At 40.0% G+C, this 22,858-nt stretch overlaps 2 protein-coding genes across 4 annotated transcripts; both read right to left on the bottom strand.

Moving 5' to 3' along the window:
* Positions 1-1,207: 1,207 nt before the first annotated feature.
* apoc2.L (apolipoprotein C-II L homeolog) lies at positions 1,208-6,588 on the bottom strand. 3 transcript variants are annotated; one of them, XM_018226710.2, is made up of 5 exons: positions 6,562-6,588; positions 5,462-5,522; positions 4,576-4,654; positions 3,259-3,409; positions 1,208-1,489 (listed from the first exon to the last, which is right to left on the bottom strand). In XM_018226710.2, the coding sequence occupies exons 3-5, from the start codon at positions 4,625-4,627 to the stop codon at positions 1,402-1,404; spliced, it is 291 nt and encodes a 96-aa protein (XP_018082199.1). In that variant the 5' UTR covers positions 4,628-4,654; positions 5,462-5,522; positions 6,562-6,588; the 3' UTR covers positions 1,208-1,401. The 3 variants fall into 3 exon arrangements, with proteins under 3 accessions (XP_018082199.1, XP_018082198.1, XP_041425524.1); XM_018226709.2 differs by having other exon boundaries at positions 5,462-5,548; positions 6,562-6,578; XM_041569590.1 differs by lacking the exon at positions 6,562-6,588 and having other exon boundaries at positions 5,462-5,652.
* An 8,725-nt stretch (positions 6,589-15,313) lies between these two features.
* LOC121395621 lies at positions 15,314-22,410 on the bottom strand. Its single transcript, XM_041569588.1, has 4 exons — positions 22,331-22,410; positions 19,644-19,708; positions 18,457-18,598; positions 15,314-16,747 (listed from the first exon to the last, which is right to left on the bottom strand). Exons 1-4 carry the CDS (start codon positions 22,393-22,395, stop codon positions 16,585-16,587), a joined length of 435 nt encoding a protein of 144 aa, XP_041425522.1. The 5' UTR covers positions 22,396-22,410; the 3' UTR covers positions 15,314-16,584.
* Positions 22,411-22,858: the final 448 nt, after the last annotated feature.

The following is a 22,858-nucleotide window of genomic DNA, read 5'->3' as shown; positions in this document are numbered from 1 at the left end:
GCCATATTCAATTTTTTCAATTGCTTTCCTTTTTTTTTATTTTTTACCATTTTTCCAAAACTGAAATTTAAAGTTGATCTTGTATCTGGTGATTCAGTCTGGCAGCTCAGTAATTCAGGTGCAGATTCTGAACTGTTACACCTTGCTCCATTGGTTGATACATTTCTCTGCAGCATCTCTGGAGTATCCATTTAGGACAGTTTATAGAGCTGGTGACCCCCTCCCCAAGCTGCTTTGGAAATTAAACATTACACTTCAAAAATGAAAAAAATTCTTTATTTCTGATGAACAATCTGAATCCAACTGAACTATAACAAGTTTTGGAAGGTGAACAACCCCTTTAAAGGGATTCTGTCGTGATTTTTTTTCATAGTTTTTATTTCTAAATTACATTATTTACACTGCAAATAATTATCATATAAAATGTTATTCCTGAACCAATAAGTAAATTGTTTTTTTAGCTGTAACATTGGTGTGGTGTGTAGCAGGTCTGGACTGGGGTTCACAATAGACTATGGTACACAGAGGCCCAAGCAGCCCCCCACAACCCAATAAATAGTGACTTTACAATAGCCCCTCTGACATTTTCCAGAACCCACAGATTGCCAGTCTGGGCCAGGTGTGTCAGCAGTTTGGTGTGCCCCATCTTGTGCTTTCAGAAAGAGCCGGCACTTTAGGATGAAACTGCTTGCAGTTAAGCTATTGTTTCTCCTACTCAATGTAACTGAAGGAGTTGCAGTGTAACTTGGATTTTTTTGAGTGCTGTTCTCATATGTACCATTGTGTCAGGGAGCTGGTATGTTGTTACATTACCATTGTTCTGCTGATGGGCTGCTGGGAGGAAGGGAGTGGTGGTGACATCCCTCCAACTTGCAGTGCAGCAGTAAAGCGTGATGGAAGTTTATCAGTCACATTACTAAGGGTACCTGGGAAACATGTCTAGCCCCATGTCAGATATCAAAAAGAAATCTGTTCTTTTGAAAAATGGATTTTAATGCAGAAGTCTGCTGGCACAGCACTATTAACTGATGTGTTTTGAAAAATGATTGAGTAATTGAAAAATAAAACATGAGCACATGATCAGATAGAGCATTATTTTAAATGTATAATTGCAGCCCTTCGGTTGGTCTAATCACTGCAATACATAGACTTCTTTATTACCATTAATAAGAAATGAAACACAGCAACTAACATAGAGACAGGACACTTTTTCATGCAAAGATTTATTTTGGTTGAGACTAAATAATGGAATGATATCAGGGGCACTGTGAGCATAGCAAACAAAGCTTTGAACGGCATATGCTTTAGGCGTACTTCTAGCAAGAATGTATACGTGTAACAAGCACAATGATCCTCTTTCAGTGAGTTCAACGTTCATTCATTGTGGACTTGAGCCGACGGTCACTGTGCGTGCCACCAGTGATACAACTGATCAGAAAAGATGTTGTAATATGGCTTCACGGCACTGGTTCCCTTGTCAAAAATCTCCCTGCAAAAGACATATCAAATTGTGAGGAAACTTATACCTACAGACAGGCAGTTTTATTCTCAAGAACCACTGACAAATAAAATTGTTTTTTGAAGAGCAATTTCTCCCTTTGTCTGTATAGTTTGTATTCAGTTTGTAGTAGCTGCTGCATTAAATGGCACCTGTTGGGTAAAAATATTATCCTAGCTAGTGATGGGCGATAGTTTCGATTCACCACAAAATTTGCCGGCGTTGGAATTGGTGAATTTTTCAGGCGATTTCGCAAATTTAGTTGCCGGTGAAATTTGCTGTGAATTCGCACCTGGCGAATAAATTCACCCAGCAGCCAAAGGTGTGTCAATGGAGCTCACACTCTGGTTGGGGATAATAGAAGTTTTTTTTTTTTAATGCCCTCCCACCAGCACTAAGCCGCCCATGCCGGAGGAAGCTTCTGGTACGAACGGTCATGTTGGGACACACGCATGTGCATAATGAGAGAATGTCGTGACTTTCTCACACTATGCATGTGACGTCAGAAGCTCATTATCCGCATGTACAACATGGCTGCTTGCCCCAGGAGCTCCATCCCGGTGCGAGTGTCCTAGCATTGGCGGGGGCAAAAAATAAAATACTGTTAACCCCCAACTGGAGTGAAGGCTCTTTAAGCCCACACCTTTGGTTGGGGATAATATTTTTGCCCAACAGGTGGGCGAATCTGTCCAGTTTTGCTTTGCCAAAAAATTGCAAAACAGCAAAAAATTAGCGAAATGCATTGAAGTCAATGGGCACCAAAATAATTTTGATGCGCGACAATTTTGACTTGTAATTATTATGTACAAATACATTAGTAATTTGGCATCCGAATAATTTTGAAGCGCAACTATTTTTTTGTCACAGCAAATTTTTTCCACAGATTCGCGAAAAAAAAAATGTGGTCTACAAATCTATGCCTGGCCATCATTATTTAAGACCTTAATACAGGTATGGAACCATATAAGGGGTCTTTCTGAAATTTGGATCTCCATACCTTAAGTCTACTAAAAAAAACTTTTAAACATGATGGCGTTTTTGGCTAAAGGATCCAATACCTGAACTTGGCACAGCCAAGACAATTCAAGTCAACCTTGTAAGTTCATAACCAATGAATGAACATAGAAAAAGATAATTCCTTAATTCCCCAGTTTGTTCAATATACGTCACTAGATCTACTGCATGTGTCACTGAAATCCCATTACATGAAAACTCTTTACATCTTTAAGGAAATAGCATTGAGATCAATTTGCTCAGCAGTATGAAACAGAACTATTTGTGCTGCCTGCATAAGACGGTCAATTATATTCTAGTAGAAAGGGATAGTTTCGTCCTAGTTGCTAGGATCCAAATTACCCTATCGACCAAGCATTGATTTGAATAAGAGACTGGAATATGAACAGGAGAGGCCTGAATAGAAAGATGGTTAATAAAGAGTAATAATAACAATACATTTGTAGCCTTACAGAGCATTTGTTTTTACATGACTTCAGTGACCCCCATTTAAAAGCTGGAAAGAGTCAGAAGAAAAAGGCAAATAATTCCAAAACTATAAAAAAAAAAAAAATAATAATAATAAGGCCAATTGCAAATTTGCTTAGAATTAGCCATTCTCTATAACATATTAAAAGTTAACTTTCTGGTGCACTACCCCTTTAAAGCAAGCCCAGCCATGAGTATGTAGCGCCTGTCGTCCTAATATTTCTCCATTATATCAGATGTATTTCCCACTCTTCTAATTGTGTATCATAAGCACTTACTTTGCTTTTTCCTCCACTTGGTGATTTCTTACTGCCTCAAACCAGTCCTGTGCTTTGTTAGACACCTGCAGCCAGGAATAAGAAACGGCATCTTGTACCTGAGAAAGGTATGTGGGTGCTTCCCTCTTGTGTATCCGGTAACTTTCAATCCCTAATAACAAAGAGGTTCCAGTGAGAAAAGAGCATGTCAGCCCATTTTCAGAAAATAAATGATTGGTTAAGGATGCTAAGCTTAAGGGCTCTTACACACGGCCGTTCCGACCTGCGCTCCCCTGCGTTCCGTTTGTTGGCGTTCAGCCGTAGGGGAGCGCAGGAATAGACGCAAGTAATGATTTGAAATGGGGCTGTACTCACTCAGGCGCGTGTAGGCGCCGAACGCAGGTTGAGACGCAATATGCTGCATTTTTCCTGCGTTCGGCGCCTACACGCGCCTGAGTGAGTACAGCCCCATTTCAAATCATTACTTGCGTCTATTCCTGCGCTCCCCTGCGGCTGAACGCCAACAAACGGAACGCAGGGGAGCGCAGGTCGGAACGGCCGTGTGTAAGAGCCCTAAAGCAATATTTTTCCGATGATTAAAAATAAATAAAAACTCCTTGGAAATTCAAATTAAGTTCTAGATAGCAAAAAGTAGAATAAAGTAAATTTTATCAATTACCAAAATAGTGCACTGGCATTGTATCTACGTGTTAATAATAATAATAATAATAATAATAATATCTAGCCCTTATTTGGTATGAACAGGTTTACCAGTGTGTCAGATGACTGGGTCCAAAAAAGTCAGTATTTGGTCTTCACACATCTATAGTGCTCTGACTTATATTTGACTATGCATGCTTTAATATCATGATTAGTGATGAGGGAAATTTTTCACCAAGTTTCACCGCAAAAATGACTCCGTAGAAAAAAATTATTGTGTGTCAAAAAAAAACACCCAAGCCTGACCAAGACTCCTACAGTTACATTGAGCAGGAGAAACAATAGCTTATCTGAAAGCAGTTGGATTGTGCAATGCTGGCTCGTTCTGAAAGCTCAGGATCAGGCACAATGAGCTGAGATGGCTGCCTATACGCCAATATTACAACTAAAAAATACACTTATTGGTTCAACACAGTGTGATTTACTAATAAAACTACACCATAAAAATGAGGACAGAATCCCTTTATTGTACATGTACACTGATTATCAGATTCATACAAGGGATAGTGAACAGCAGCTAGTAGGGCTGTCTAGAAAAGTGAGGAAAGCTTAAAAAAAGTAAAAATAATGAAAAATTAAGGGATTCAAAGTCATCCATCTGATTCCGTTAGCACTAACCTGTGCTCAGTAGCAGCAAAAGCAGAGACACTGCAATAATTTGTGACTTCATGGCGATCTATATCTTCTTATACCGGAGCTTGAAAACAGAGGATATGAATTGGAGATGTAAGCCTTTCATATATATATATATATATATATACAGGTAAGGGACCTGTTATCCAGAATGCTCAGGACCTGGGGTTTCACCCAATAAGCTGGTTTTGCTTCCAATAAGGATTAATTATATCTTAGTTGGGATCAAGTACAAGCTACTGTTTTATTATTACAGAGAAAAAGGAAATCATTTTTAAAAAATCTCCATTATTTCTATAAAATGGAGTCTATGGGAGATGGTTTTCTGTAATTTGGAGCTTTCTGGATAACGGATCCCATAACAATGGTACAGAGCAGCACTAAGCATTGTTGTTAGTGAGATCTCATTCAACATTCATAATAAAAAGATGAGTTATACAGCTCACAGGGGGATCATTTATAGCACAATATACAGTAGACATGATGATTCTATATTCCCAGTTAATTGTAGGATGGAACTATGCACATTGAACAGTGGGAATAAGAATCTTTAGGGGCTTCTAGGGGAGTATTATTTTGATATGCTCCACAGACGGAAAATCTTTAGAGTGAGTTTTGTGCATTCCTAATCTTAATATGATCAGTTGTTTTACAGTTTGTAAAAAATGTCACTATAGGGGGAAATATACACCAATACATTTAACAATTGCAGTATGTTTTAATATAGCACTCTATACAAAGAATGATCCCAGAGCACAATGGGAGATGTAGTTACACAAAAGCCACTGTGCAAGATGTTGTTTATGCCTATTGTTTTTTATGAAATAAGGGAAACAAGAAATGTAAAATATCCAGAGAAAGCATGAGCTACCTGTGCAGCAAATCTTGCCCTTTGTCCAGGATACAATCTTGGGAAGCCGCAGTTTGTTGAGCTTGGTGCGAGAGAGAAGCAGTAACCCTGGTCAAACAGATGTATAGAAAAAACAAACCGTATTGCTGTAATATTATTATACTGAGGGGCAGGGAAACTTTCTATATGAGACTGACTAATATTGCTGCCTGACCCTCTAAATGTTATTTTTCAGGCCCACCATCTATCATTTTGTAGCATTTCACTGGCCTTCCCCTCTTTGTCTTGGCATTCCTAAAAATAAAACACCCCCTTTGTGTTTGGTCTACATAGTTACATAGTTAGTTACATAGTTAAATTGGGTTGAAAAAAAACAAAGTCCATCAAGTACAACCCCTCCAAATGAAAACCCAGCATCCATACACACACCCCTCCCTACTTTCACATAAATTCTATATACCCATACCTATACTAACTATAGAGTTTAGTATCAGAATAGCCTTTGATATTATGTCTGTCCAAAAAATCCTCCAAGCCATTCTTATAGTCATTAACTGAATCAGCATCACAACATCACCCGGCAGTGCATTCCACAACCTCACTGTCCTGACTGTGAAGAACCCCCTACATTGCTTCAAATGAAAGTTCTTTTCTTCTAGTCTAAAGGGGTGGACTCTGGTACGGTGATCCACTTTATGGGTAAAAAGGTCCCCTGCCATTTGTCTATAATGTCCTCTAATGTACTTGTAAAGTGTAATCATGTCCCCTCGCAAGCGCCTTTTTTCCAGAGAAAACAACCCCAACCTTGACAGTCTACCCTCATAATTTAAGTCTTCCCTCCCTCTAACCAATTTAGTTGCACGTCGTTGCACTCTCTCCAGCTCATTTATATCCCTCTTAAGGACTGGAGTCCAAAACTGTCTGCCCATTTTATTACAATTACTATTAACTACTATTTTCCTCAATCATCTCTTCATGTGCCATTTCACAACTCTTATGCTCTCCTCACCCGTACCCCTATCCCTCCCTTTCCTCTATCTCTTCCACCTTTCTTTCTCAATATGTCTCTCTCCCCATCTCGCTCCCAACTTTTCTCTCCTCTCACATCCATTCATCCTCACCTCTTCCGCTGTATGGTCAGATAGATGTTCTGGGTGAGATTTTATTTTTTATCTTTTATTTCTGGTGTGCTGTCAGAGCCGGGGTCCTAAGTACAAGCAAACAGTGAGATTGGAGTACATGGGTTCATAGTTCAGGAACTAGTGACCTTTCTATATTAAGACTACGTGTTAAACACTGCGTGTTCTCTCTGTGCCACACTCACAGCAGAGAAAAATCCTCAGGTGTATTGTGCTTTATAATACATAATTTATTGCAGGATATAATTGTTTATCAATTGGAATTAAACAAAGTGTGTGGCCTGCAGACCGACAAGGACAGAAGCATTGTACTTAATACATATATTTAAATATATATAGTGAGTAAAGTACAACTATTGTAAAATATTATTATGTCACTGAGGATTTCCATGTAGTGATGAGTGATTTTTTTCACCATGCATGGATTTGAAGCAATGCTGTTGGCTGACTTTTTAGCAAAACTGTGACAAAAAATTCACTGTGAAAAAAAAAAATTCAAAAATGCCCACAGACTTTAAGGCTACGGCCTAATGATGTCGATAATTGTGGATTCTCCGCTACCCTGCTGGTCCCCTTGTTTTCTGATCTGCAGGCAGACTTTTGCACGAAATGCAGAATGTCCACTTCTGCCTCCACACGAGCAGAGTAGAGCATACCTCCCAACTGTCCCTTTTTCAGAGGGACAGTCCCTCTTTTGACAGCTCAACCCGCAGTCCCTCATTTGTACTGGAAAGTCCCTCTTTTCTCAGCACTTAACAGCCAGAAAAAGAAACAAAGTTTCTCACTTAATTGGCTTTTAGCAGAGAGCCCAGAACAGCAAACAGGTGCAAATAAGATACTTTGTAACAATTTTGAGACACAAAAACACAGTTTAGATAAGGAGAAATATTTTCAAACTTTCATAACCTGCCAAATATTTTTAAAAATACATGGTAATTAGGGGGTGTGGCCACAGAAAGGGGTGTGGTCAAAAAAATTGCTGGGCTACTTGTGGAAAAAAAATTTTTGTCCCTCTTTTTACTTCCAAAATGTTGGGAGGTATGGAGTAGAGAGTAGAGCGGAAAAGCAGAGGGGGAGGAAATTCTCGGCCTAAGTTCCGCGCAGGGCCAGCCCGACCGGCACCCTAGGCAGCCTGGCCGTTTGTAGCGCCCCATTTGCGAAACTGCTGAAAAATTGTGATCGCCCTGGGTTCATGCAGCCGTGACTGCACTGGGCTTTGCAACAGGGGAGTACTTTATTTATTATAATACACAAGTATCAGTGAGTCATGTGACAGAAATGACATCACTAAGCTCCGATTATAACCAATGACATCACTAAGCACCATTATAAAGCATATAATTTACAGGATATTAATAGTTCTTGTGTGTGTGTGTGTGTGTATATATATATATGTTTTTTTTTTTTTATGTGTTACCTTGACCTCGTAACAGCATAATTTGAAATTGCATCAGAAGGCATGTTTTACATTAAACAGTCCAGACATTGAAAGGCATGAAATACATTAGAAGAAGAACTAAAGCTGTACCAGTCCAAGGTGACCACAGCCCTTTTGCAGTAAAGATCTGTGTCTCCAAAGATGCCCCAGTAGCTCCCCATTTTCTTTTCTGCTGATTCACTGCACATGCTCTGTGCTGCTGTCACTTACTGAGCTTAGGGACCTACTCACAATATACAGTACACATAGAATAGAAATGTCACAATATAAGGCTGATTAGTAATTAATACAGATAATTACTACATGGCAGCACAGAAACCAGTGCAATTAGCAACAGAATTTAATAATCAGACCTGTAGCATCAGCTTATATTACAGACCATCCTCATTTTCTGCTGGATAATTAGTGACGACCCCTAAGCTTAGCTTCTCAACAGCTGCTCAGAGCCCACTGAGCATGTGAGTGTCACAGACACTTTCCAAGATGGTGACCCCCTGTGACAAGTTTGAAGTCCTAGATCACTGCTGCTATTGACAAGCTGAAACGTTAGGCTGGTGAAATAAGTTTAGTATATCATTTAGTAGGGATGCACCGAATCCAATATTTTGGATTCGGCCGAACCCCCGAATCCTTCACGAAAGATTCGGCCGAATACCGAACCGAATCCGAATCCTAATTTGCATTTGCAAATTAGGGGTGGGAAGGGAAAACATTTTTTACTTCCTTGTTTTGTGACAAAAAGTCATGCAATTTCCCTCCCCGCCCCTAATTTGCATATGCATATTCGGCCTTTTTCAGTAGGATTCGTCCGAATCCGAATCCTACTGAAAAAGGCCGAATCCTGGATTCGGTGCATCCCTGTAATTTAGTATATAAAATATGGCATTTTTTAGCCATATTAACTTAGGGTTTAGTTCTCCTTTAAGGCATAATATTTATTAAGCAGTCTAGAAATTGGAAGGCATTAAACAGTAAAAACAGTGGAAGGCATGGTTTGCATAAAACAGTCCAGAATGCTATGAAATAAACAGTCCAGATGTTAGAAGGCAGAAGGAAATACTGTGCATGGTCATCTAATGTTTAGAGGGATGTGTAGTTCTAAATAGATGGCACAATTTGGTATTTTAACATGCAGTGTTTCTTATATGGTCATTTCCATTCCAAAACTATTTTAGTAATAAACACTTCTAGATTAGTAATGAGACAACAATTTCAATAAGAAAGATTCCTAGCAGATGTTTAACATTCTGACAATAATCTAGGGCAGGGGTAGGCAACCTGAGGCTCCGGAGCCTCATGCGGCTCTTCATCCTGCTTGCTGGTCAGCTATACAGCCTGCACACCTGCTGGCGGCTGCTTGAGAGTATGACCGGGGTAGTTTACCGCAGTCGCATACTCAGGAAGCCGCCAGCAGGTGCGAGGGCTGTATAGACGTCCCAGGAGTGACAGGCAAGACCGAGCAGCAGCAAGATGATTCATCATGGTCTTTACTGCGGTCACAAACTCAAGACAATAGAGGAAAGATCAGAATTGAAACAGAATTTACATTAAACAGATGAGAACACTAGCATTTAAAGGGGAAGGAAACCTAGTCAGAGCAAACCTCCCACCCCCCCTCCCTTTTGTTGCCCACCCTCCCTCCTCCCCCCTGGCCTACCCGTCCCGCTGGGCAAATGCCCCTAACTTGTTACTTACCCTTCTGCGCAGGTCCAGTCCAGGGAGTTCACCGACGACATCTTCTTCCACGCGATCTTCTTCCTGCTTTGAACGGCGTTTTTGCGCATGCGCAGTAGGATCATTTCGCCGGTACGGATCTACTGCGCATGCGCCAAAAGTCACGCGCATGCGCAGTAGATCGTACCGGCGAAATGATCCTACTGCGCATGCGCCGTTCAAAGCAGGAAGAAGATCGCGTGGAAGAAGATGTCGTCTGTGAACTCCCTGGACTGGACCTGCGCAGAAGGGTAAGTAACAAGTTAGGGGCATTTGCCTAGCGGGACGGGTAGGCCAGGGGGGAGGAGGGAGGGTGGGCAACAAACGGGTGGTTTCCTTCCCCTTTAATAGGACTATTTAGGGATGGGCGAATTTTTTTTTTGCCTTGTTTTGCAGAAAAAATGACGCCCATAGACTTGTATGGCGTTGTGCATTAAAATAAAAAGACGCGCGTCAAAAAAAAATTTGTCGAAACGAAATGGGTCCTACACATACACACTGCGCTTCTGTTTGTTGTATTCTGTTGTAGTAACAGATAAAACTGAAAAAAAGGTTAAAACTTTTAAAAGTTTATAATCTGTTTTTATGTTTTGCGGCTCCAGACTTTTTCTTTAGTGGAAGAGGGGGCAAAACGGCTCTTTTGATAGTAAAGGTTGCTGACCCCTGATCTAGGGGATTATTCACTAAATTATGGATTTATCTGGTGGAGCTTTTTGGGGCAAAAACTTGTGGAAAGAAGTTATTTGGTAAATGCTACAGGGTGCTTGAAAATAAGCAGTTAATTTGTGAAAGGTGTGTTGTGCAATTCATATGTAGGTTAACAGATCTGGAGCTGACTGTGCTGATTTGCAGTCGATAAGAGGAAATAAACTAATCTCCACTGACTGTTTTTCCCTCTGCTGTTTGACAATGCTGCTAAGTGTGACCTTTATAATAGTCTCTTTCTAAGTACATTAGATCCCATTAACACCAAATTAGAACATTTTATACCAGTAATGCCCAACCAGTGGCTTGCGAGTAGGGATGTAGCGAACCGCCGTTTTGGTGTTCGCGAACGCCGTTCGCGAACACCGGCAAAAAATGCGAACGGTTCGCGAACCGTTCGCGAGCTTCGAACACCCGCAAAATCGTTCGATTCGAACGTTCGAAGGATTTTTCGTTCGATTCGAACGTTTGAAGGATTTTCATCGTTCGATCGAAGGATTTTCATTCGAATCGAACGGTCGAGGGATTTTAATCGTTCGAACGAATGGAAATCGTTCGAACGAATGGAAATCGTTCGAACGAATGGAAATCGTTCGATTTTAGCGGTCGAATGGTCGCGAACTCAAATTGCGAACGTTCCCAAACGTTCGCGAACATTAGGCGGTTGCGAACGGTCGAAGTTCGCGCGAACAAGTTCGCAGGCGAACTGTTCGCTACATCCCTACTTGCGAGTAATCAAACCCTTGGATGTTGCTCACAGGGGCTAGAAAGCAGGTCCTTATTTATGAATTCCTGGTTTGCCAAGCAGAGCCTCCTGTAGGATAACGGTCCACATAGGGGCTACCAAATAACACATCACAGCCCTTATTTGGCACCCCAGGAAAAATGTTTGTGATTGTGTAGCTCCCAAACTCTTTTTACATTTAAATGTGGCTCATGGGTAAAAAAAAAAGGCTGGGATTCCTGTTCTATACAATACACAATCACAGCTTTAGTTTTGTGGAATCATTGCAGCAATGGCTGCCTTGGGCACTTAGTGGGGACACGCACAATGTTTTCCTCTAATTTTCTTTCAGCCATGTGCACAAAAAATGAACTTGTAGGTGGGTTCCATTGTGTCTGAAGCACAGGTAACAGGTATACAGACCCCTTCTATGAAGCACCAGGCTTCCCAAGTGTTACTAAAGGACTACAGGGAGCAATGACAGACAAAGAAGGGTATTTTAACTGGTGTTTCTGCTCCCCTTATGTTTTGGGGCAGTCTCTAGATCTCTGCTCAGTTAAGCATGTTAGGAGGTGGAATATAAATATTTTCCAAATGTAAATAGTTTAGGAAATCGTTTGAGAAGCAGGTAGTTGACCTATATGTGGTTTCCCCTCGAGAAGCTTTTAGAGGGGGGAGTTCCAACTTAGGTATCCTGTATAGAGCTGCGCAGGAACCTCTTGTGGCCTGTCTATAAGCCGGACAGATTTCTGAAGCCAGACCAGGTGGGAAACTGCACTTACTGGGAGATAGAAGGTTTAGCTTGCCCCAGAGGTAAGAGGCAGCTGCACCAGTCACAGTTGGGATTTTTGCCTTCACCTGGATCAAATAGCAGTTAGACAGGTTTATATAGACATAAAAGGTTGAACTTAATGGCCATGTGTCTTTTTTCAACCTAAGTTACTACTATGAGTAGGGGGGAAAGTTCAGCAGTGGGAGGCCTGCACAATGGCTAATGGCACTCTGCTTGTGCATTTATACAGATGGCATTGGAAAGTTTGTGAGTATGATACATGTGAGAGTGATGAGGTCAGCTTCCTCTATAGTCCTAATAATTCCCCTCTCACTAGCCGCCCTCTTACAAAGTCTGGTGTGAGAGGGTGGTGGGAGGGCTGGGTAGGGGCTGCTGTGCATCCAGGCCCCTCCACAGCAGGGTAAAGGGGATCCGGTTGCAGTTGTTACACTGCTGGTGAGAGGGAAGCAGAAGTATTGATTATTGATGAGTATATGGTAAAGTTGTGTTACTGTTGCCAGTCCTGTGAGAGCTGATATGTAAAGTCTTTACCTTGGTCTATTGCTTTTCCCAGTAAAGGCCTATCAATATTTCTCTAGTGACGAGAGTTTGTGAGTCACAGTTAGCCCCATTAGAAACATATTCACCTGCTTAATGCTGTTGTGGAACATATTATCATTATTTATTAATAGAGCATAGGCATACAGCACTTTACAGAGATTATACACACAACACAGGCAGACTCTTCAAGCATTTCTGGGCTTTCAAATTGTAAGTCTGTGTTTGGTTTGGATAGACTGGAGAGTACACTTTGCACTTGCCTCCAGCCTATTCAACCAACTTGTGCCTATACTGGGGCAGACACTTTGAAGGCAGAACAATCAGAAGCTGCTAGAGGAATCTGCCTGCTTTGTGAGTCCTGTCCTAAAGTAAAAGAAAGAGAAAAAGCCTATGCCTTCTTATCATAGCGTAAGCAGCTTCATATCAATTTGCTGTCAGATTGTGAGTCCCAGTTCAGCTGTGCAGGGATTGGTTGGCATCGCAACGAAAAGAGAAAACAGAAGATAATTGTGCCGAGGAGGTAGAGAAGAGATGAAAGGGGCAGAGAAAAGCTTGAAATGGAAGAGGAAGAAACATTGATTTCAGAAGGTTACAAAAAATAGGAGAGCAGAGAGCAAAATAATTATGTAATAAGGGAAAGTTTATGATAAAAAATAAACGCCTGGCAAGATAAACGCCTGGCAAGATAACTGTGGAATGGCACATACAATGGTCATTGTATGTGCCATTCCACAGTTATCTTGAATATGCTGTATGTGACGCTTTTGTGGATGTGATAATAAAGCATTTTTGTTAAAAAATAAATAAATAAACGTCTAGGATGTGAAGAAAAAGTAAGAGACGAACAGAAAGAACAAAAGCAAGACAAAGGTATAATGGAGGAAAACACACAAGGCATATGAAAATAGCAGGGAAATAAAAAACAGAGAACATGGAAGAAAAGGAGAATATGGGGTTATGCCTTGTTCATTTCTGTAGTAATCTTACCAGCATGCCTGAGGTTAAAGTGCTTCAAAGCCATTTCTGCAGTGATCTTGCTGACATGTCTGTGGTAAATTTGCCCCTTTTGCATTTTGGCAGTGATCTTACTGGCATGTCTAGTACTATATCTAGTATTATACTGTAGTACTACTGTGTAGGCATTTTAGTCTAAACTAGGCAAGCTGTGGACAAACACATATGGAGACCCTGGTCCCAATCCTCCCATACCCCTCCAGCTTGCCGGTTCTCCTACTGACAACAACTCTCTTCTCTTCCTTCATTTATTTTTGAATAAATACACAAAATTGTGTATTTTGTATTGATGATAAGAAATCCGTTAGTGGGGTAGGCCTTTTTCCAACTGGAAGAAAATGACCGCACAGCACATATTTAAGTAGATGAGAGCACATGGAGCTGCATGAACAATGGACGATTGCAAATTTGTGGTTTATTTTAAAAATGACCAATGTCCTGCTGGTGCTCAAAAGCAGGCCTGACCTGTCTATAGTAGAACATCTGGCCACTCCAGTTCTCTGTATAATGAGCTAGTTCCTTATCCCAAAGCCTAGTAAAAGCTGTTTGAACATGAAGAAGAGACTGAAATGAAGTAGATTGGAACAACAGAAGAGATTAATGAAGGGTGGACTGTTCACACGGTGGAACTATTTTATATATGACTACAAATGCCCTGATCTGTTCAGTAGATAGCAACACCTCACATTCTTGCTCACTCGATCATTTTATAACGGTAACATCATACAGCATTATAATATATCATTATATAACATTGCTTGCTGGCACTTTCAGGCATTTCCATTAAATTAATCAATGGCAGTTGGGGATATTCAGGTGCTTCTCAGACCGAAGATTTCCATATGCATTCAGCCTATGAAAAGCCTATCAGAGGTTACTGTCTTCTAATATTGAAAATATTGTTTTCAATAACACGTGCATGCAGAAAAAATCTCATAATTATGAGCGAATCAGTGTTATCGAGTCCAGTAAATAATAGTATTTGATAACCCAAGCATGCTCTTCCTCTGAATAACCCAATATAGATGATATTATGGGGGTTATTTTATTGCTTGTCCTTTTTTCCAAATATGTTGCTCCTAAATGTTTTTATGGACTTTTTCTTTGCATTCAGCCACTCTATTGGTATCCATACAACCACAATAGAAAGCATACCCAGATTATATTAAATCTGGTTCCCTGTTTCTTTCACATTGTCCGTCATGATCCTAAAAAACAAAGGAAAAATGACACAGAGGGACATATTATTATTATTATTATTATCATTATTATTATTGATAATAATAATAATAATAATAATAATAATAATAAAGAGCCATGCTAAACCACTATACAGCTGCACTGCATTAAAGGGGTTGTTCATTTTTGCTTTAACTTTTAGTATAATGTAGTGTATGATATTCAGAGACAATTGGACTATTAAGAGCTAAACAATCCTGTTCTAAGTGGAGACACCAGCTCTACATTCACACGGAATTCCATTCTCTTTTAATAAGTGGAGGCTCAGGTCTTCTGTTACCCAACAGTATTGCCATTCTACATACTACTGTGTATACATTCACCCTAGCAGGGTTCAATGGTCAGTGAAATTGCCTACTTGTGTTGATGATGATGATGAGTGTGTAGCACATACTGTGGGAGTGCTATAGAATGATAGTAATGGTGTGATACTTATGCTGCTGCCGTGTACTCGGGCACTTTGGTCTATTGGCAACTCCCAGCGAGGTGTAATAGTACATGTTGCTCAGATGATTACTGGTTATTTTCTAGGCAGAGACCACCCAGGTTGGAAATGAACTGCTTCGCCAACAATGAACTTCTTTATTAAACACAAGCAGTTAATCAGAATCACAATATGCAGACAGTGGAATCTTTAAGCACATTCAGTTCAATCAATGAAAAACCTTCCTACTTTAAGATAATTCAGATAGTTCCCTCTTATGGGGTAGTACAACCTGCCTTGGTGATGCTTTCATATAATTACAAGCATCAAACGTCGCAAGTGGATCAACTCACCAAATTGAATAGTTGGCCCAGGGGCTCCTGCCCCAGGCCCTCAGCTCAAGGGAGCAGACAAACCGTATATAAGGAAACAAAATGTTGGAGCAAATAACTTGAATGGGTCACCCATGGATCCGATAAATATTGAGTAAAAAAGAAAATGTTATTTGTATAAACAAATCAAGGCATGAGTTGTTTATACAAATAAAATGCTCTTTTTTTACGCAATATTTATCTGATCCATGGGTGACCTATACAAGTGCCTTGCTCCAACATTTTGGTGATCCTTTCCCCAGCTCTGGAAATCTCATATAGTATCTTCCTCCTTGCCGACGTTCCCTGCTCCTGAGCTCACCCACTTATATGTTGGTGGCCTTATCAGTCACCACAAGGGTACTAACCCCAATAAACTCCTTGTTGGAGCTTATGGCTGCTCAGCTAACTGATCCTAAAACTGCGTTTAACTCCTAGAGTGATTGTTCACGGGCAAACTGACTAACTTTGCCTAAATGGGCCTGGCACCTGCCCAGATCCAATCCTGGACTCCCCTCCCGGCCAGGTGGAATCCATGAAAGATCCCTGAGCTCACAAAAAATACTGCCACCAACTGTGTATTTCCTAAACCAGCCTCAAATTACTCTGACCCTGGAAAGGAAAATAACCACCAGGGTCATTCACACAGTGAAACTGTTTGATATATTGCTACAAGTCTGTGCCCCTGATCTTTTTATTACCTATCAAATTCATGCAAACTCATTTTGTAAAGGTTGAACCTACCCAAATGGAAATATTGAAATAGGAGCTTTACAATGTTGCCAGATTGTTACCAACCAAACAATGGAGTCAGTTCAGGATCAAGGAGTTATAGTTTTGTCACATGATGAATAACACTTTAAGTACAATTATGTAGCACACAAAGATTAGACCAATTGTTATCATGTTGATGAATTGATATTCTATCAAATTATACAATTGCTTTGAATCATTGTAATCCAGGGCAATAAACTTTAGTAATTGATAACCCAAGCATGCTCTTCCTCTGAGTTGCCCAGTGTAAGTGATATTTAGGGGTTTCGTTTATTGCTCATTTTTTTCCCAAAACATGTTGTATGCAAAGTCCCGTATTGGCTGGATCTTCCGATTCACTTCATGTAATGGTCCCCAAATAAAGACAACAGAAAGCATACCTATATTATATAAAGCCTTGTCCTTTGCTTCTGTCACATTGTCCATCATGTTCCTAAAGAAATGGGAGTGAAATGAGACAGAGGGACATATAAGTAAAGGACATGCTAAACCACTATACAGTTGCATTGCATTAAACTTATATGATGTTACTAAATATTGAGTGTGAGTCACAGAAGATTGAATCGTTTATCTAGTTTCTTTCTGTACTTTATCACACCCTACAGCTGCTATAGGCTGGGCTTAATATAGAAGAATGTTTCACGCATAACTTCATACTAGTGATGGGCATATTTCTCCCATTTTGCTTCGCACAAAAATTCCCTAATTTCCTGCTAAATTCGCGAAACAGTGAAAAATTTGCGAAAAATCATGAAATTGGAAAATTCACGGAAAAATAGTGAAATTCTAACGTTTTAATGAAAAAATCTAGCAATTCGAACGTTTTCACGCAAAAATCAGGCAATTCAAATGTTTTCACTAATATCAAGCAATTCGAACGTTTTCATTAAAAAAAGAGCAATTTGAATGTTTTCACTACAAAGTCGAGCAATTCTACCGTTTTCACGAAAACATCTTACAAGTTTTCACAAATAAATTGAGCAATTTGAATGTTTTCACAAAAAATCGGAAACTGGCGAATTTTCACAGGAGATTCGCGAGTTTATTCGCCGGTGGCGAAACGAGTAAATTTGCCGTGAAATCATGCCAGGCGAATTTATTCGCCCATCACTACCATTTACACAGTCAGTATCAGGGATGTAACTACAGAGGAAGCAGACTCTGGTATAGGGGCCCAGGTGGTATAAGGGCCCCATTTACAATTTCAATAAATATTGGTAAAACAGGTCAATCTCTAGACATTTTGGGGGCCTGAAAAATAATTTGTTGTGTGACCCAGTAATATCTAGTAACACCACTGGTCAGTATGGCAAGGTACTACCTTTGTTGGGATTAGTGCATATTAAGTACCCTACAACAGATAATTTAGCGCCAGAGCACTGAATATTGAATTTATGTGGTTTGTTTTGTGCACTTTGTTAATGCCCCTGGAAATAGAAAATGCACCAAAGAGTTTTCTGTACACTTTTTATAAACTATACAGTGTTATTTTGAAGATTCATTTAATGGGGAAAGGGCAGGGTTTTAAAAACAGGTGTAATCCGCCATGTTGGTTGCACTTTGTGCTGTCTGCTCAGGTTTTGACAGTTCACTGTCCTCCAAAACAGATGCCCCCTATTGAGCCTGAATGGGCTCTGGAATTCTGAGCAGTCATTTATTTTGAACCCAGATGCAAGTGCAAAAGTACTAAAGGGCATAAACGTGATCTTGAGTCTGAGGTCTGGCTGCTCTCTGTACATGGTATTGGATTGGTAATCTGGTGACAAACACAGTTTTGTCTTTAGCACCTTCTATAAAGAATCCTCAGTGGCGTACCAAGGGGGTGGCAGGCCCACATACACACACACACACAAAACCCCACTCTCCCCCCTCTCTGCTCATGTTGTAGTGCACAAATACAGTGTTTCAAAAAATATAAGTGACTGGGGAAGTGGGATTTCTAGGCTATAGAGAAAGCACCCCTCCCATTTCCCGGGGCCTGCTTCTAAAACATAACAAAGGCCTATCTGCTAAACACAAAGATTTGTTTTCAAAAATTATTTTTAAACCATTTGTTAGTTTTGAACCATTTCTATTCATAGCTATGATTAAGTTCACCATGGGTATTATCTGAAATGATAAATTGGCAAATGAGTTACTTACGTAAAGGAGGTATAGAGGGGTGAGTCTTTGACTCTATCCATTACTGGTTCCACATAAGGCTTTATATATTGGTTTAATACATCCTGCAAGATGTTTTCGTCGTCGGACTGCATCTCACTGGGGAACGCCATAACCTGGGAGACTGTATGAACAGTTATTATATTGGTCAGAAAATAGAAATCTGAAGACTGACTGGTGGAGAAAACAGCTATATGGGGCATTGAATCAAAGTTTTCATCTTGCTTCAGACATCACTCTACCAGGAACATTGTTGGACTGAGCCTCTGAAACACCAGGGAACACCCATGCCCTGAACGTAGTTCAATTTACATTTTTTTACCAGAAATTCAGTTCTAGTGCAGCAGCAAAATTGCTTCCTCTCTGCTAAAGTTATGACCCCCTCTGAAATCTCCCCAAGAGTGAATGAAGTAAAATGAAGAAAAGCTTTTTCCAAGAAGCAAAGGATTCAATAAGGCATGTTGTCACTAAGCAGATGAATGCACATTAGAATTTTATGTTGAAGGCGAATTTCAGAGATTTAGATCATTGAGAGGCAAATTCCTTGTGGCAGTCACATTAGTCCCCTAGTTTATAGATTCAAGCTGAACCTAAATCATTGGTATGCTAGTCAGCACATATCCAGATCTATACCTAGCATGTAGAAATTAGGGATGCACCGAATCCTTTGTGAAAGATTCAGCCGAATACCGAACCGAATCCGAACCCTAATTTGCAATCAGTGCGGGGTAGGGAAAAATAGTGCCGCGCACCGAATCTGAATCCTGCTGAAAATGGCCGAATCCTGGCCGAATACCAAACCGAATTGTGGATTCGGTGCATCGCTAGTAGAAATGAAAGTAAATCTCACCAACAATGTTCCAGAATTTAGAGGAAAGCCTTCCTAGAAATGTAGGTGTTGTTGCAGTGGTATAGAAGGAATAATTTTGTGAATGTGAAGGCTCATTCCTAATATTAATGCTATGTCCAAAATATAATAAATAAGCCCTCTATATTATAAATGGCACCCAGACCCTAAAATAGATATGCCTGGACAATAGCAAAAAAAAATACAGTTTGACAGCCATCATGCATGGTCCGGGAAATCCCAGACTTCCAGTCCAGATAACCTGGAGTTTTCTTTTCCCAGCGCCCCACAAATGATTACAAGTCTTAGATTCAGAACTCACCCAGAAGGCCCAACAGTGCCAGTATCCAAGTTGGATGTGTAACCTTCATTGTGTTTAGCCTTGATCTAGGAAAAATAAGAATAAAAAACCAAATCATAAATAACTGTGTTTACATGGGATACAGGTAAACCGAATGGGTTTTTTTTCTTGATACATATATTACAAAATCCTAAAATGATTTGCCTCCATATTTACTGCATCAACTGATATTCCATGCAGTGGAATAACAACTTTATCTATATTATGTATGACAGAAATCCAGTAGCACACTTAAGTTTTTGCAGAAAATATGATTTATTTTAGCCCATAAACAAACAGGATAAGGGCAACTGCCCCCTGCAAACCACATGATTCAAATAGTAGGTAGGTAAAGGTCCTCCATTTTCAGCACCTGGTACCTTATTGGTGATTAAGACAAGTGGATTGAGCTTTTCAATTTTATACATTGTTCAATCTAAATGATTGGCTGATACCATCCTAAATATTTCTTTATATCAAATAAACTCCCTATAGTTTCATTACACTGTTTATTTTACAATAACATTAGAAGGAACTTGGCCGTACCTCAGTTACTTAAACCAAGGGTAACGTTCCTGTCCCATTTAAGTTTTGTCTATCAGACCCAAAACTTGTTTAAAAGTTGCCACTAAAAAGTCCTCGCCAGGCTTTTTCAGGCGACTGTTGAAAAGCGCATCGCCTCGTGTGGTTAGCACAGGCGTTTTTACATAGGCGCCCATACAAAACTGTCGCCTGCGCCGGTCGCGGCGACTGTCGCGGCGCTTTGTCGCCGCGACCGCAAACGCGTCCCTATCTCCCCGTGTGGACTAGCCCTAAATGGAGTACAGTGATGTGAGAGAACTTAACATATTGTTCATATCTATCGTGAGAATAAAAACGTAGGAAGCCATTCAAAATAAGTTCAAAGTGACAGCAGTTCAGAACCTTCAGAAGGCTTCTGTGTTTGGTCGCTGGTGACTCAAAGATACATTTCTACTAAAAATTTAGGGGCCGATTCACCAAGGGTCGAATATCGAGGGTTAATTAACCCTCGGTTTTCGACTGGGAATTAAAATCCTTCGACTTCGAATATAGAAGTCGAAGGATTTTAGCGCAAATAGTTCGATTGAAGGAATAATCCTTCGATCGAACGATTAAATCCTTCTAATCGAACGATTCGAAGGATTTTAATCCAACGATCGAAGGATTATCCTTCGACTAAAAAAACTTAGGCAAGCCTATGGGGACCTTCCCCATAGGCTAACATTGAGTTCGGTAGCTTTTAGATGGCGAACTAGGGGGTCGAAGTTTTTTCTTAAAGAGACAGTACTTCGACTATCGAATAGTCGAATAGTCGAACGATTTTTAGTTCGAATCCTTCGATTCGAAGTTGTAGTCGAAGTCGAAGGTCGAAGTAGCCCATTCGATGGTCGAAGTAGCCCAAAAAACACTTCGAAATTCGAAGTTTTTTACTTCGAATCCTTCACTCGAAGTTAGTGAATCGGCCCCTAAATAAACCCAATAGGTTAGTTTTGCTTCCAATAAGGATTAATTATATCTTAGCTTAGAGCAAGTTCAATGTACTGTTTTATTATTATAGAGAAAAGGAAATCATTTTTTTTAAAAAAAGTACTTATTTGGATAAAATTGAGTCTATGGTAAATGGCTTTCCCAGCTGCCTGGATAATGGGTTTCCGGATAGCGGATCCCTTACCTGTACTATGAGACTAGCATCTGTTGGTTTCCATTGAAGCTACTGTAGATTAAAGTTGTAATTGTGCAATGTAACATTAAGTTACACTCTCAGGACTCTGAGGACTTGATTCCCTCCAAATAGAAATGTTCATGAGAATAGGTTGAACTATACATAACACAATAATGGGTGATATCATTTGGGAAGAAAGGCATCATCCATATGCGACATCCATATTATTCATAGGATTCAATACCCAGCAGTGTCCCTCTCTACACATAACATTACCGATGGGAGAAAAGCTGTAGAACTTGCTATTGGCATTTTCAGGCAGCTTACAAACAATTTAAATTTAATTCCCCTTCAGTGCAGGAAAAAACAAAATAGTTTCATTACAGTAAAAAAAATCAGTGGATCTAGGGTCTTAAAAGCAGCCATGGCCCTTTATGGAAAAACTATTCCTATATACATAGATATATCGCAGCAAGTCTCTGCTTGAATACAAATATCACATATATTAATAACTGTATCTAATTAAACTTTGGTGGCTACATAATGAGTATCCAGAGGCTGTTGGTGACAGCAAAGCACTTGTGGCACCAAAGATAATGTACATAATTTGCCTTTAATTAGGAATATATAAGTTGTACTTAAAATTCACAGATCCACATAGAATTATTCACATTACATTGTCTGTGGATCCCCTGGATTTACAAAAAATATATACTATACCTCTCCTCTAGCCCTTGCTGAGCTACAACACCTAGAAGCAGAAATTTCCTACCTGTATCCCAAAGGGTGCTGTTCAACTATAACACTCAACAGAACTGTTCATTTAGTAGGAAGTTGCTGGTGTCTCTCTCCTATGCTGTAGTACTTTCTCTCTGTAGTAGTCTCGTGTTCCGGGTTCAAAATATGTATCTCATATGGCAATATTGTCAGCTACACACATTTCTAAATCTAACTTTATTATATCCATGTTGACCAACTTACTTACCTCTTCACCCTCGTATCTGCCTCACATATTAAAATGATTTCTCCTTTTATACTCTGAATGGACATCACTTGATTTCAGTCAATGTCCAGTCACTGACCTTATAGACAAATACAATTGTTTTGAATGGGGTGGTATTTTGAAATTGGCACATTGGCATCAGACAGGTGCTAGTTCAGGTGCTCATGAGTATCTATACTTTCTGGATTTACTTCTATGGTTTAGCATCTGGCCACACTGTACCCACAAGGTATTTTAGTTCCCAGATTGGTCTCTAAATACTATTATAGTTTAACTAGAAATGTTGTTTTTTTATTGTCCTGACAGCCTTAGTAAAACTGTTAGATATTTTTTGATCAGGACTCTCTAGGAGCAATACAGTTTGAGAAGCAGCAATTGGAGGTTGGATCAGAAAAAAAGGCCGACAAATAAGCCACAGTGACAGTTAGCTCTCCTAGTCAGATGAATCCATAGTCAGGTTGGGTGGAGCAGGCGTATCAATAGATAACAGGCCAAGGCAAGCAGCATGGG

Source organism: Xenopus laevis, chromosome 7L (assembly GCF_017654675.1).
Source record: "Xenopus laevis strain J_2021 chromosome 7L, Xenopus_laevis_v10.1, whole genome shotgun sequence".
In the NCBI taxonomy this organism is placed as follows: Eukaryota; Metazoa; Chordata; class Amphibia; order Anura; family Pipidae; genus Xenopus; species Xenopus laevis.
This window is presented reverse-complemented; position numbering and strand designations above follow the sequence as displayed.

What these genes read in the sequence shown, in the direction of transcription:
- apoc2.L (XM_018226710.2), bottom strand. Translation starts at nt 4,627, where the DNA reads ATGAAGTCACAAATTATTGCAGTGTCTCTGCTTTTGCTGCTACTGAGC. An exon ending in TTTGCTGCTACTGAGCACAG is followed by an intron (nt 3,410 to 4,575) that starts GTTAGTGCTAAC and finishes CTTTGTTATTAG; the next exon opens with GGATTGAAAGTTACCGGATA. An exon ending in CAAGTGGAGGAAAAAGCAAA is followed by an intron (nt 1,490 to 3,258) that starts GTAAGTGCTTAT and finishes TGTCTTTTGCAG; the next exon opens with GGAGATTTTTGACAAGGGAA.
- LOC121395621 (XM_041569588.1), bottom strand. Translation starts at nt 22,395, where the DNA reads ATGTCCATTCAGAGTATAAAAGGAGAAATCATTTTAATATGTGAGGCA. An exon ending in GCAGATACGAGGGTGAAGAG is followed by an intron (nt 19,709 to 22,330) that starts GTAAGTAAGTTG and finishes TATTTTTCCTAG; the next exon opens with ATCAAGGCTAAACACAATGA. An exon ending in CCCCTCTATACCTCCTTTAC is followed by an intron (nt 16,748 to 18,456) that starts GTAAGTAACTCA and finishes CCATTTCTTTAG; the next exon opens with GAACATGATGGACAATGTGA.